General features: G+C 40.6%; 1 protein-coding gene across 4 annotated transcripts in view; it reads left to right on the top strand.

Annotated features, from left to right (window-relative positions):
• The first annotated feature begins 6016 nt into the window (after positions 1-6016).
• The window catches only part of MLIP (muscular LMNA interacting protein), a 103377-nt gene continuing 93352 nt past the window's right edge, over positions 6017-16041 (top strand). For 3 of the 4 annotated variants that reach the window (XM_068183663.1, XM_068183665.1, XM_068183664.1), the window contains exon 1: positions 6021-6179. In XM_068183663.1, the coding sequence (XP_068039764.1) occupies positions 6117-6179 (63 nt within the window). In that variant the 5' untranslated portion in view covers positions 6021-6116. Of the gene's footprint in view, positions 6180-16041 lie in introns of all 4 variants that reach the window. The other variant, XM_068183662.1, reaches the window with a different exon arrangement.

Genomic DNA, 16041 nt, shown 5'->3' on the forward strand with positions numbered 1-16041 from the left:
TCAATCCTTTAATTCTCTTCACTACTATTCAGTGCATTGGTTTCTAAAGCATTTTAAGCTGTTTAAGAAGAACCATTTTGGACTGTTCTTTTTTTGGCGTTCCATGGTGCTGCCTTAATTCAGAGGTGGGGTCAGGCCCTGCTACACTTGAATGCCATGACCTTCATGTACATTAAGTGTGCACTGATGTTTTTTATGATGTTTATACAGTTTATTTTCCTGTAAATATAATATAGCACAACTCAGTAACCTGGTAAATGCTCGTATTTTATTCACATTCTTGAGAAAGATTTCTCAGGTGATCATTCATATATAACTTCAATGAATGCTTTTACAGGATTATAAAGTTCCCAGGAGGGTATGGCTGTCACAAAAAGAACAATATCTCCTAGTAACAAAAGGGATATTTTATTTTGAAAAGATGGATTTGCGCTAACAGTATGATATCAAGTCAATGGCATCCACTTTGGTTTCTTTATTATCTTGTGCATCTGCCTTTTAATTGATGACAGCAATAGGAATATTAAGCTAGCTGCGTTCATTTTCAAAATGAACATTATCTTAGAATCTGCTATGACTGTAATATTAAAGACTGTATAATGTGCATAAACATAGGCTTAAATGATATTGATAAATGAAATTTTATTTAAAATACTTGGTTCCCATCTCTTTTCTTCCTCCAAAATATACAGGGCTCTTCCACCGTGACTTAATGTTTGATCAATGCATGTTGCAAAAATATCAATCTCAGAATCCACAAATGCTTTGGCACTCTAGCAAGTAATGTACCATTTACTACTACTTTGTGTCTTACTAGACTGCAAAAAAACCATGACCCTCAGCTGTTATAAATCAGCCTTAGATTGCAGAACAAGTTGTAGTTGAAATCTAGTAAAATAAGAGTTCTGTTGAGAACTTGGTATTTTCTTCCTTTTTATTTCACATGCACAAGTGTTTGTTTTAGATTTTCCATTAGATCTTGGAAATCAAAACATTTGCTATCAACATGACAAACTTTTAACCAAATGCTCTCGCCATTCAGGTAAGTTTTAAACACTGAGATTTTTATCTGTCCTTCTTCACTGATTTTCAAGGCAAATTTCATATTGCAGTGTTAAAAATTTTGCTGTGAGTATAAACTTACGGTGCTAACACTCTCTATGGACATGCTGCTCTACAAAACAAATGAAAGCCTGTGCTTATTCAAGCTTTCATTAAGAAAAAAAAATCAGTGGCAGTTGATTATGTTTTGCCCTTGCTCTGCATAAGAAGGGCAGAGTTAAAGGTCAGATGCTGGTGTTCTTATCAGCACTGAGTAAAGTCTCTTGAGGTTTGGCTGTTTGATAAGAATGGGCAGAGACAGAAGGTGGGGAGGCTCAATGGGAGTTGGTCTGTTAATGACAGCTCATGTCTTGTATCCTCATTTCCTGCTGACCTGGGAGGTGACTAGAAAAAGCTACGTTCTGGCTATGGACTACTTGTTTTCTGTGGGGAACAGACTTCTCATTCTCAGCTGCCACATCATATAAAAGATAGCTATGAGGGTATATAATGATTTATTAATGTATTTCATTAGCCCCATCTCATTATTCTTGCATCCAGCATTGTGGAGGAAGGCATGGCAAACAGTACCAATCAATATAGGAGGGAAGATTTTTTCTTTGTGTAACTAATCTATTGATGTATATTTTACAGTCCAGGATAATTTGGTTTGTTGGGATGTAGCAGTAATACTCAGGGACATCATGTATACAGCTGAAACAATGGATTTCTGACAGAAAAGAATGTTGTTCCATTCCTATCTGTAGTCCTGGAGGTCAGTAGATGTAGGTAGCCAGCACAAGGATAGTCCACTTTAAAACAATTAACTTAAAAGACCTGCAAAGAGAAGAATGCACGTACAGCTTCCATGGACTGCCATGTCAGAAAAGGACCTGAGCTCTTGGAATCAATTTACTGCAATGTTGAAATAACCTTCCTTGTTGTTCCATCCTCAAACATAAACAAACTTCTCCCTTTGGAGAAAATTTGTCAAGGAGCCTTCTGCTCTCAGTACATGACATGTAGGACTCTGCTTCCTCACACACAAGGCAGAGACTTGTGGTGCCTGTGCTGTTTTCCTTTTTCCACGCCTGCTATCTCCTGCTCCGTGAGTGTTTGCAGAGCCAGCGGGGTGGACCAGGGAGTGACAGCAGCAGCTGTCGGGTGCTGCGGCAGGAATGTGGACCCATCTCTCCTAAGGATCAGCTTCCCACCCTTGGCTCCTGGCTGCCTGGAAGGTAAGCCTGCTTCATATGCTGTCTCTGTAGCTCTGTCATGCTCTTCTTTTCTGCAGGGATCCTGTCATGGAATACCAGCTAGAAATGCTGCTGGGGTTCTGTCGTTTCCAGGCATGTGCATGTGAGCTTGGGTGCATGTGACCTGGGATAACACAGGGAATGCTTGCTGGCAGGGCACGATGGGGCTGGAAGAGGGGTGAGCACCAGAAATAACCTGGAAGGCTCAGCTTGTGCCATCTGCTGGACTGGCAGTTACAGAGAAACTCTACTGAATTTGGTGCTTGTTGTTCCTTTCAACTTTTTGATTGAAGTGTGGGACAGAAATGCTCTCCACATTAGAGCTTTAAAAATCACTGTGAGAGTAATTTCTGTATTAGGATTTTTAACTGGTAAATGTGACTTAAGAAAATGGTTTTCAACCGAGTACATTCTCATTGACCACATCAGGGGCGGGATTAATACTTCTGTTGAATTCTTATGATGTGTCTGATGCTGAGCAAATAAAAGCTACAGGCTTAGGAGAGCAGTAGTGCAGATGTGTGACGTGTGGTGCAGCCACTGGCTGGCAGCCCTGGGCTACTGCTGAGCTGGGCTGAAAATGGAAATGTGCAAATTTAAAGAATTACAGGAGTCACAAGAGTGAAAACACAGCTGAGAGTGACACCCAAACTTCATGATTGCATCACAAGCATTCACTTGCTTCCTTCTCCAGGAACAGCAGATCAAATGAGCACAGAAAACACATCTGTGGAAGTGCCTTATTTACACAATACTGTTATTTGGGATATTCAGCACTTGCATCTTACAAGAAAGCCCACAGCCCTCTCCTCCATCAGCTTCTTCTCTTGGCCTCTTGTTTCTCTTCTGCTCTGAGAAGAGAAATTGGTGTCAAGAGATGAGTAACTGTAATAAAAAGAAGCAATTGGAAATAGCACAGTAATTTAGGCAATGTCTAGAACATGCTTTTTACCTAGCACCTGTTTGCTCTGTTTCCCCTTGTGAAACAAAACAGGAAATATACAGTTACTAACAGTGTCTCAGAAAGTTCTTGGAGTAGAATAACCATTATTTCTCTGTAGGAATAAGAAATGTACACTCATGATTATATAAAACCAAATTCTCAGATGGTTAGGATCATGGTCTTTCCTCTGGTTTGATGATGAAATGCCATGCTGAGCAAGGTGTGGTAGATAATAAGGTGATGTCAGCTTTTCTGTGCTATTTCCAGCGTCCTTATATAATAGCATTCAGGCTACAGAAGAGCTCTGCATCCAGTGTTTCCTGGGCTCATTGATTTTAGTGTGATGGCATGAAGTTTGGTGTCATATTTTCTTGAATCCATAGCCTCTTTTTCACGTTGCCATCTCCAATGCAGTTTGCTCCAAATGCCTTGCAGTTGCACGGTCAGTAGCATGATGCAATGAGAATATAAATTTCCATTCATGAGATGTGGAGATTCTCAAGTGAGTGCTTTCGATGCTGTTACAAGAATGTTAATGGGAAACCCACTTGTGAAACTACATACTTTTATCACTCTCTTATGTTAAAATTATTGAGTACAGTTCACTCCATAATCAATTCCTTGTGTCTTTCTGTAGTGATTGTTTTTGATATCAAAGGGTGAGCTGACACATGAAAACAGTATTAGACCCTGCAAGTAAAGACTATAAACATATTTGAATATTAAGTTTTAGGGTAGTTAGGATGAGTGCTAAGTTACATGCAACATAAAAAACAGATAAAAATCTGTCATTCCTTGCTTGTATACATCTTGAGTCCTGCATTGCTGGTTCCTTGCACCACTGAGAGCCTGCTCTCTTACGGACAAGGATATCTGTTCCCCAGCCCAAGGAGGAGGGGACTCCCCTGGGAGCCACTATTTGGAAGCCTGCTGACATCCACGGTCTCCCAGCTGTCAGAGGGACAGGGCTGGGAGGGCACTGAGCCATGCAGGTGAATGAGCCCACCTGAGGTGCTCCTGTCCTTGTCTGTCAATGAAAACCATTGCAAATGGACAGATTAAGGGCACTGGAGGGGCTTCAGATTTCTCACCTGCACCTCAGGAATGGTTAGTAATGTAAGCAGCAGCATAGTTCAAGCTGCTGTTTGGAGCCCACTGAAGACCTCCTTTGAGGTCTTTAAGTGGTGCAAAGCCATTATGAAGTCCCTTGCCACAGGGATAAATCTCAGCCTCACAAAAAAGATTATGGAGATATGAACTTATTACTGTTTGCCTTCCCACTGAAGAGTGGAGAACTGCAGCTTTCTTCTGGGCATTATGTCACTTACTCTTGATCCTTTTGTCTCAGCATTTCCAGGAGACAGAGTGGGGTGTATTTTTACGTCATGACATCAAGCTCATATTTATTCCCTCTGCTACAGCAGCCCTTGCAGATTTGACTGGTTCTTTGCATCTGCCTTGCCATATTTACTCTTCTGATGGCTGTCTTACACTTCTAAAAACACAAGTAAAAGAAAGGCTAAAGAAAACAATTGTCACTGAAGTAACTTTTTGTTTGTTCTGAAGAATGTTTCAGAATAGGAACAGTCTAAAGTTTTATTAGCTTTTCATATATAAGGTATATAGACTGTTGAGAGATGACTGGCTACCTTTTCTTCCTATTCAAGGCTCTAAAGATCACGTGAGTATAGCATCTCTAAAGAAACATGCAGAAAGGAGTGTGCCTAGTTAGCGCTCTTGACAAATGATAGATGAAAAATGGTTCAATATTTATTTATTCATTTATCCTATCTGCTTATCTATTTTATGAGAGTCTTCTTTTACCAATGTGTCGACAGGAAGAGGGGGAAAGGACATGTGTTTACTGGGGAATTAGTGAGATGCTTAAACAGCCAGCTTTAGAGCATGTCTAATGAGCCACAGATCACCAGAGAGTGCATTCTTGTTTAACAGTAGGAAACATTTTCTGTGTTACTGTGTCTTCATGCTTCCCCTTCACATGCGGAGCCAGCCTTGTGTGTGAATCACACTCTAGGCAACACGAGCCCAGTTGATGTGGCAGCAGAAGGGTGTGTTGTAAACCTTGGCATCCTCAGCAGAGCTGCTGAGAGGTTCCTCCAGCCCTGCAGTTTCTAATATTGGCCTCCTGACTTTATCACTGTGAGCCAGAGCCAGGTTATTCTTCAACAGTCAACTAACAGACTCCACAACCACCCTGGTGTGGCTGTTAGCTCCATGTTAGTTGTTCAATGGTCATTTCTTCACAGTGCTTGCTGTAAGTTTAGCAATTCCTCCTGCATTTCAAAAGTGCAAGATGTCATTCTGATATTAGGATAGGAGAGAACTCTCTGCTTGAAGAATATGGGGATAGCTCCGTCCCAAACACTCAACAGGGGAAAGACCAATAGTTATGGTAAAACACTGTTTTAAAGTGCTTTTCTCTACACTTTTGTCTTGACATAGCACATGTGGTGCCAGTGAATTACATTCATTATTTTGCTTGCTTAATAATCTCTGTGAAGTTAGTGTTACTGAGACATAGCTATTAATTTTCATGAACTTTTTTCATATGAGCTTTTGGGATAGAGGGGAAAAAGAAGAGAGTGAATGGGGCTGGTAACCAAAATCCATCCTGAACAATCTGCTGTGATACCAAACCAATGTTTATTGTTATCAGAGGCAGCTGTCTGCCCTCTCTCCACACTTCTATTTGTGGATTTTCGATGGCTATAAATGGAAACACACTCTGACCAGAAATCACCACACTGTTCCTGATACTTTTCTGTCCTGACTCCAAAAGTACAGGGATATCTAACATGTAGTCAGGTTGAATCACTTCTGCTCAGGATATTAGGTGATTTTTAGTCCTCTGGGAAATGGAGCTAGGAAAACATGAAAGCAAAGCCTCAGGAAGAGAAACTTTAGAGGAAAAGCAAATGGTAAGTAAGACACATTGAGAAATGTTGATATTTTAAAGTGTAATTATAAGCAGGAAAATAAATAACCCATTGTACTTTATAGGAGTATTTCCTGGCTTCCCTTAACCACTGACCTTGAAGATTAAAACTTCATTAATGTATATTAAATTAATTAAGACAGTGCATTTCTGTGGAAATTATGGAAATTCGTGAATTCATTTTGTGTGCATGTGAAATGCAAAAACTGAAATCTGGTTAAACTTTGTTGTCATAACCCAAACTGATAGCTAATATGAGTGGTTTTCTTGTATTTTTCTTAAGGGACTATATCTTTGCACATTATGTTCCATAACTTTAGATCAGTAAATGGCAGAAGAAATTATTTGTATCTGGAATGGGTCTGAAACTTACTGAAAAAAGGTGTGACCAAACCAAATTAAGAGAAAGTGAAAACAGTCAAAACACAACTTCTTCCTAATTAGCTGAGGCTTGCAGTGCAACTTATAATTTGCCTTGCACTAATGAGGTTTTTTTTCCTTGATATCACAGAAAGGGCAGTTTATTCTTCACTTTGCAAAGCTGCGAAGAATAGTGGTCATCACTCTTACTAAGAAATAAATTAGCACTACATTTTTTAGCACTTAAATAATGGTGTTGCATTGATTCGGTTTTGTAGTGGGCTGACTTTTACTCCTGTTTAATCACAATGTTGGCCTCTACCAGCCTCAGTTAAATTAGTTTTGGGAAGCTTGTGTGTTAGTTAACAGTTTTCAATACTACTTCACCAAGGCAAGGTGCATTGGGAAGGAAATAAGGAAAGCACTGAAACTGAAAGTAATGACTTGGTCTTATAGTACTTTTTCTTAAAAAAGCAGTATTTATCTAAAGAGTAATATCTGAAAGAGCATTGCTAAATCTTCATTGCTTAAGTTCTAATGGGAATATTATTTATTGTTTTAATTGTTCATTTTCTCATTAATTAATGAATTTATTATTTAGATAGATACCTAATTTTTAATTTATGGTTGATACATAAAATATAAGGAAAGCATCAAAATTGAAAACAAGTATAAAATCCACTTGATCTTCAGGGAAGGTTTCAAAGAAAACCTTTGACATTTTGTTGTAGCTCACGCAAAGAGAAAATACATAGCAATGTAATCAGCCTGTATGGTTATCTAATTGCAGACCATATCCTCATGCACAAAGAATTGAGCAGCCAACCTTAAGTAAGGCTTTTCTAAAATGCAGAGTGCTTCATTTGGAACACTAATGATCTGCTGTTGACCTTCTTTGTGTGCATCATTTACTAATTTTAAGAACAGCAAATTGGAGCACACAGGGACCCCGCTGATGGGAGCCATGCTAACGCCCATGTCAGGTCACACACTGTTCGTAGTTTCAAAACTAAATCCTCCCAACACGCTGAGCTGAGAATGTCCCTTAGCAGTTACAGGTCACATTCCTGTGGGTGCTTAGCAAGGGGATAGAGATGCCTTGGCTCAGGGGGTTTCACAGCACTCTGTTGACAGTGGAGGAATGCCACTGGTTGGTCCTCCCAGCCCCTTCCCTGTCCCCTTCCAGCTGAGCTCCAGCCTCCTGTATGTTCCACCTCAAACTGTCTCTGCCTGTTTAGTCTTAATGCCTTTCTTTCTGTTTGCTAGATTGATTTCCTTTTGCCCCCACATTTTTTCCGTGGTTTTGTTATCTCCTGGATTTTTATTGATTCTACCCTTTACTGTTACATGCAGGTCAGGTCAACTGACTGCATGGGAGAAGTGTCAATCTGTGGTACAGATACTATTTGTACATGCTGTTGTGAGTGTTCACATATTTAACTTCAGTAGAACAAATACATACACTATTTCATATTCTGCTTCCACCTCCTGTGCTGCCTTTTTGCACTTCACCTCAGTTGCAAGCTCTCTGTTTTGCCATGCTGGTGTCCTGATAAGTCTGCTTGTATTCCTGAATCATGAACAGCCTTGCATGTGTAAGAGATTGTTTTCAAGGATATGATGGCTTTCCCAAATTCCCTGTTTCCAAGCTGCCTTCTACAGTATCCCACTTACCAGCTCCTGGATAGGCGAGATCAGTTTTCCTAAAGCCCAGGTTGTGTGTTTTGGTACTTGTCTTCCTCAGTTCTCCACAAGGTCTTAGGCCCCACTATTTCATCATCACTACAGCCAAGCCTGCCACTGAGTATATCCATCCACAGCCTTTTCTTCCTTTTTTTGTGAATAACAGATCCAGCTGTATATGACACTGCTTGGCCCATCCTGTGCCTGCATCAAGAAGCAGTCCTTGACACCCTGCAGATATTGTCTGCATTGCTTATGCTGTGCCATTTTGTTCTCTGCAGGTGTCACAAAAGCTTAAGTCTCATGTGAAAAAACCCAAACAAACAGGGTGTGCAGTCCAGGTACTTCCTTGAGTTCTTTAAGGAAATTGTTCTGAGGAGCACTCTCCACTTCCTCACCCCTTCCATGCTGTCTGTAGCCCAGTCTCACTGCGATGCCACCCTCACTGCCCTCTCCTCTGATCCTGACCCACAAGCACTCACCCACTCCTGTTAAACCTGTAAAATGCTCTCCACATTTTAGCTGCTGCTTCACACAGAGATTGTCTTTTCTCTGCCTTTCTGAAGAGCCAGTGTCTCTTGCAGCACTATAGCCATGTGAGCTATCCCACCACATCTGTTATTTCTGTAATGTTGTAGTTCTATGACCTATATGTATTTGCGTGTGTAAAACCAATCTTGGATCTGTATGCCTTGTTACAAATATTTTCTAGCTATTTTCAAAAGAACAAAGTCTATGTCATCCTGAAAATACTCTGATTGTAGCATGTCAATCAAATAGAGACCAGTTCATGCTCAGAGTCTAACATAGAAGACAACATCACAGACAGTTTTATGAAGTGGTTTTATGAAGTGGTATTGTACCTTTACATTCACTGCTTAATGTGCATGAGATAAATAATATAAAATTCTCTACCACTTTAGGCTATTTCATGTAATATTTGTGAAATTTATTGTTAAAGAATTCTTATCCTTGCTTCCTGGAGGAAGACTCAGCAGTCAGAATCCTGAAGAGAGTTTTTGTGTAGAGCTGACTGTGAGAATGGAAGATAATGGAGGGCCCATTTTGTGAAAGGAAAATAGAATGACTCACTGTAAAATAGATTGGACTAAGTAGATGGACATACTTTCCCTTTTCATAGCTTTGATAGCTCAGAAGGACTCAGTAATTCCAAAGTTTCCCTACTGAAACAATGGCTCACCTCAAAATAGTCTGTTTTCATTCTGAAGTCCTCATCCCTTAATGCATATTGCCTTATTGAAATTTATTTTAATTATATTTCACTCACACTTGTCTCTTTCCTATTTGATCTGTTCTCTCCCCATGAACAACAGCACATAAACTATAGCATTTAAAATAATGTTTACATTGGTATGTTTAATGGGGAACATTTAATCTTTGTACTTTAGTTTGCATTATAAGGGTATTTCTCTTTACTTTCTTCTTACATGGAGTAGCAATAAAGAACAGTTCTATAGAGAAAATAGAGAAAATAAATCAACCAAATGGATATATGAATCAGAAAGGATGTCATGCACTCCTTGGAAAGGCACTAAGATTAGGTTTTGAATGACAGGGTTGCAGGACTTCATTCAGAGAATTAGCATTTGCTTTTCACAAACACTTTGTGGATACAGCTTATACAGAGCAAGGCAGTTTGGATCAAGCCCACCCAAGTGAAACAATGGTTAATCTTCGTTCTCTGGTAGCAACATCAGAAGTCTTGTTCATATCAAGCTTTCTCCATGGGAAGTGTGGGAAGTAGAGATTCCTTGAAGAAGGCAGCCTGTTTCCTGAAGTTTGCCACCTAGGGGAGCCCAGACAGAACGAGGATGGTGACTAATGAGGTGATGGCAGGTCCTGCTTGCAGGTTTTGTTGTTGATTTAACAACGTGTAACCCACGTGAGAAGTGAGTATGAGATGGGAAGGGTTGTTTGAAAAGCAGAAGATAAGAGAGCTGGGTGGAGGCTGGTAGGAGTGGGAGGGCAGGAAGCGCTGGGTGCAGCCGTGCCTCCATGGATGCTCTTCTGCCAGGTCACCCTCCCTCTTGTGCCGTGGGGGCTGGTGTCAGAGATGGCAGCACTCCTCCTGGGCTTTGGCTGTCGCTTCTTTGCCAGGAGCAGGACCCCACGGCCAGTGCTCTGACACACTCCCTCTGGGTGTGCCCCAGGCAGGTCCTGCTGTGGTCTGTGCTAAGGCCTCTGTGGATCGCCACAAGGAGGGACGAGGAGCCAAGGGAAGAACAGATGTTTGTGCAGATGCAGGGAGTCAAACCCCTGGACAACAGGATCATCTTTGGCACAGCAGAAATCTCAGTGGCTGAGGAACAAAGAATAGCTGGGTCTGCTCATAGAGATGAGCCGAGCCCCTGTGACACACCAGCCCCTGGGCCGCTCCTCCTGGTGGGGAGAGCGAGCCTGGAAAGGTCGAGGTGTGGGCGATGCACTGCCTGCTCCATGGAAGAAACGTGGAGTCGCTGAGGGGGGCAGGTCTGTAGGTTCCTTGTATCAGGTATCTGTGTCCGTGCCGAGCTCAGGGCGTCCACCCTCATATACGTCCAGCCAGGACGGTGGTGTGGGATCACGGAACAGCACTGCAAAGTTCATGTCTTTCTTCTGGGAGGGAGGAGGCGATAAGCACTGCGTGTGAGGATGGCAGGGATTCCGAGGGGGTGAAGCACAGCACTACAGCCCAGAGTGCAGAACATTCGGGTGCCTCAGCAGGTTACACACCATGAGGAAGCCGGTGGCACATACACAGAGGCCCGACACAGCCCCCTCCTCCTCTCTGCCTGTTCTCTCTCCTAGCAAAGGTGGCTGCTGGACCGCCAATTTACATTCAGGTGAAAGAGTACACGTGAGGGGTAAAGTGAGTTTTTGTTTTAGTTTCTTCATTGTTTTTTTTTTTTGCACCTTGACTTTTCTACTTCCGTCTCCTGTAATAACACATCTACTCATGAAAGTCCTAAAAATAGGGCTGAATATTTTCCTCAATTTGATAATTTGGTGCTGAAGTTTGAGTATTATGCTCATCTCATGACATATAAAATTAAATAAACACAAAAGTATAGGGTCAGAGAAGGCTTTATATGAGTATATATTTAAATTATTCCTGTTTATCTAAGAGAAAGATTTTAGTTCTTGCTGTGGAGTGTGTGTATGACCTCCTCTGGGAGATTTTGTCATGTAGCTGAATTCAGGTGGATGAGTTGAGATACTTAAGGCATTTTGTGCTACTTTGTCCCAAATTACAGCAGCTTTGGCTAAAAGGGTTTCTTCAGAAGAGCAACTTTCAAATAACCCAGAGCTTTGTAGATCAGGACTCTGGCTTTGTAGTTGCTGCAGCAATAAGATCGTAACATGGTGGCAATTGCATCTTGCTGTACAGGTGTAGGAAAGTGATCAAGGCAGAGCTCCAGGCAGAAGATCAGCATTTCCTCTTGCATACCTAGAGTTGCATTCCTGCCTGTAAGGAGGCATGGATTACGTCAGCAAGCAATCACCCAGAAGGAGGAGGAGGAGGGAATAAATTGGAGCCTGCACGTAGCAGCATATTTTTAGCACTGTTGATGTGACATTAAGCAGGACAAAAGAAAGTGGGAAGTACTGAATCTGCCCTTCTTTCTAATCCCGTCACTGAACATAAATGCAATGAGGCAAGAGCTGCCTTTTCTTTAGGCTGATGCCAGTCTTGCAGAGGTACTGCTGGAACATTTAAGGTGGGCTTTGGTTGTATCAGTGGGAAAAGAGCTGTCTTGGAGAGGTGTCATCAGTAATTTTTGGTTGGAGGTTATGTGAAACGATACCATACAATATTACACAGGGGTTCAGAAGAAGAGTGCAGCAGATTCCTGTAGGGTCTTGAATGTTGTGGTAAAAGAGGCTTTTCATGAACAAGTAGCAATTGCCCATTTTAATGTTTTGGGGTGAGGAAAGATAAGAACCCCTGTAACAGTTGCATCAATTGCTGCCACAGAGTCACTCAGGGCAATCCAAGTGATTGACTTTTGGGTGAGGCATCAAGGAAAATAGTATTAGTATGGAGAGACAGCCCGTGTTGATTAATTAAAGCAGTTCTGGCAAGCAATTCTAGGCATGAAACTCTCTAGAAATCAGTTAAATAGAATTTTTTTTCTGTGTATTGGTTTGAGACTTCTCTGAGTGATACTCAGGTATAACCTGACAGTTGTAATGAGTGACAGACCATTTCCAGAAATAAGTTTGGCCATGGAGACTGTTATTAAGAAAAAAACCTATTTTTTTCCAAAGATATTCCTCAGGAATATGTGAGTTGTGGGTGATACTTGTGAAGATGTTCACTGGCCACAGCTCACACTGAAATTCAGAATGAATCCTAGGAAAAGCTCCTTCATTAGAAATATAGTGCAGCATTGGAACAACCAAGGAATTTGTGGACTATCCACTCTGGGAAGTTTTCCGGACTTAACCATATGAAATCATGGCCTTGCTTCGGCAGTAGTCTGAAGTTGAATCCATATGCTGGAGTGAATGATTTTGGAGGTCCCTTCCAAGCATTTCTTTAATTTTGAACTACACTACAGCATTTGTCATGAAACAGGCTTATAGTTTTTCCTGTCTGCAAATCTCCTTTAACACATTTAGTATGGATACACAATGAGACCGTGCTTGTCATAAAGGCATCCTCATTCCAGCATTTTAAGCCTAATGTTTTCAATGTTCTTTGAATTCTGAAAGCACTCAATAATAGAGTGGCAGCATTAAATCTTTTGCTTTTGTATGAATTCCTGAAAATAGAGATTTTTGTGGTTTAACCCCAGACAGCAATTAAGTACCACACAGTTGCACCCTCCTTCCCCTTTCCCACCCCACATTGTGGAGGAGAATAAAAAAACGTAAAACTTGTGGGTTGAGATAAAACCATTTTTTACTGTTTAATAAGTTTATCTGTTTAACAAGTTTAATAATTGAAACAAAATGAAACAATAATGGTGATTCAAATGACAATAATGAAACAGAGAAATAGAGAGGAATGAAAGCTAACAAAGACATGTGATGCATGTCTTACAATTACTCATCACCTGCTGACCAATGCCCAGCCTGCACCTGAACAGCAATCAACTTCTCCTGACCAACTCCTCCCAGTTCATATACTGAGCATGGTGTTCCATGATATGGCTCATAGCTTTGGCTGGTTCAGGTCAGCTCTCGTGATTGTGCTCACTCCCAGCTTCTTGGGTACCTGCTCCCTGGTAAAGCAAGGGAAACTGACAAGTCCTTGATTTAGAGTAAACACTAGTTAGGAAAAACTGAAACATCAGTGTGTTACTAAGAACTGCATCCCGGCTGAAACCAGGACAAACTACTTGACAATGTACAGAATAAAGAGAGAAGTGGTAAATGAAAAGTTTAAAGAAGGCAGATGTTAATGAAGCTGGGCTTGGAGGACAATATGCATGTGGTGTCCCACATTCCTCCTTAAGGGGAAAGGGGCACCCAAGATTTACAGATGCCTGTGGTCGAAAAGGAACTACAAAAGTCAGAGGGTCTACAAAAACTTACCAAGTTTTATTAGTAAACTATACACATGGCATGGAAATCGGAGTGTTAGTCCCTTATGGTATAAACACACTGCAGTGGATTTTGAGTAAGGGGTAGGGTGCAAGAGGAGGGAGAGAATAAAGAGAGAGAGAGAAAGAAGGAAAGAAAGAAAGATCACCAATCCTGGCTTCAGCTTCAATCCTGCTGATGGGGTGTCCAGGGTCCTGGATCACATGTGAGTTTTGTGGGGGTATGTTTTTATTGGTAAGTTTTGCCTGTTCTGGAGCCGTGTCTCACTTTCTGTGCAAGTTAGTTGTCATATGCAGTTCATTCTTCTAGATCCTTCTGGAAACAGGTTGGAAGGCTTTTGGGGGACTCTTGTGGTCTTGATCCCCCTCTACTGGGTCGGCCTTCTGTTGGCAGCCCATTCCTGCTTCTAGACCTCCTTCTGGCACTTTTACTGTGCTATGTTTGCTTATCTCCAGATACCAGAACAAGGATGTTTATCCAGAAAAGTGCTGCCCTACCTCCGTATGGCCTGCTTCTCCAGTCACATTAAGGGAGGCATCAAGCCTCCCTCAAGGGATGATGGCTTATTTTCATCTCTCCTTGAGAAGAAGATTCTGCTGGATGAGGAGAAGCTGGAGCAGGGTAGCCTATATTTCCCTTTTTAAGTATAAAGTCTGCTGCACTGAGGTTAGCAAAGGCAGGCTGAAGAAACACAAACTGTGTGGAATGAGATTGTGCCACAGACTGATGATGAGGCACCAGTGAGTACCTGCTACTTCCTAACAGGATGGAAAATGGAGCAATGCCTGGTGGTCTTTAGTTTCTAGGAGAACTCAAAACTTTTCCTTCCTGTTGCTTCTCCTTTAGAAGGATGCACTACCCCCACCTCTAAATTTTCTGTTTTAAGGGAGCAGAGCTTCAACTCTTGATTGAACATGTAGGTCGTGCAGGAAACCTTTCTGCATTTAATACTTCATTTTTGAGAGTTAACTGTTACATTTTTTGAGAGAACTGATGGTGACCTGTAGTACATATTACAAAATAATTTTGATGGAAATTTTACTGTATTAGAACCTTCCTGGTAACAAAGATCCATTCTTGAGGAAAAGGAACAAAAGCAAAATTTGCTGAACATAGGTGAAAAATTAATTTTGCTCAACCACTTTCAATTTGTTCAGGATTCTCAAAAGTAGAAACTAATTGGTTGAAGCTTTTCATATCTTGGAATTGTACACAAATGAATGTATTCCTACCCCAGAACTGACAGAAATCCCCAAAGCAATTTCACATTTTTCTCTATGAGACAGAAACTGAATCACTGCCATTTTCTCTTTACTGTATCATGTTTCTTGTTCTTAAAGAACATTTAGAAACCAAACATGGAAAAATGATAGTGTTTTATAAATGTTATGTTTTTAAATGCTGTGAAATGAGCCAACAGGATTTGTTTTAAGCATTTAAAACTGAAGATTCAGGGAAGAGCCATCAAAATTTTTCCCCTGTTGAATAGATTTAAATTTGTTTTTATAGAAACTCCATGTATCTCATAAAATGTTACTGACAGTACATTTATCACCATTTTACTCCTTCTTAGAAATACACCTGTTTGTGATGATTTTATATAAAATGAATGTTTGAAGGACATCATTAGATTTTTCAGCCTCAAGCAAGAATTAAATGGTTTAATGAACTTCTTTAGTAAACACTCTTTGAAATATATCCAGATCAAACTTGAAACATCAACTGAGTTAAGTGATAATCAGACAAAGAGTAATTCTTAGCAAAGCTCCTGAGTCAAAACTCAGTTCTTTCAGTCTGAGACAACAAAAGCAAAAAAGTATTTGTATTTGAAATTCCAGCAGAGGAAAGGACATGATTTGTCTTTCCCTCTGCTTTTCTTTAATATAACATGTTTTCACTAATGTAATGGAACAGATCTCAGTTAAAAATACAGCAGCTTTCCTCATAGAAATCTTATTTACAATCTTTTAGGTGAATCGACACTGATATTTACATTTTTTTTTTTAAGTCAGTGTTTTTTTTTTTTTTGTCGGGAGAGAAGTAGCTAAATCTAAGAAGAAAGATTTTCTTTTTTAAATTTCATTTTATTCTTAATAACAATATATTCTAGTTTACAATGTCATTTTCTGTGAAATGAAGTGTATGTGCTGAAGAATTATAATGATAAATGATTCCTGTAATGACTTTCAGTTCCTTCCCAGTTTTTAAGCCTTAGAAGTCAGGGCTGTGCGCCTCCAATGACTTGTGGTGAC

The sequence above is a fragment of the Anomalospiza imberbis genome, chromosome 3, assembly GCF_031753505.1.
Source record: "Anomalospiza imberbis isolate Cuckoo-Finch-1a 21T00152 chromosome 3, ASM3175350v1, whole genome shotgun sequence".
Taxonomy (NCBI): domain Eukaryota; kingdom Metazoa; phylum Chordata; class Aves; order Passeriformes; family Viduidae; genus Anomalospiza; species Anomalospiza imberbis.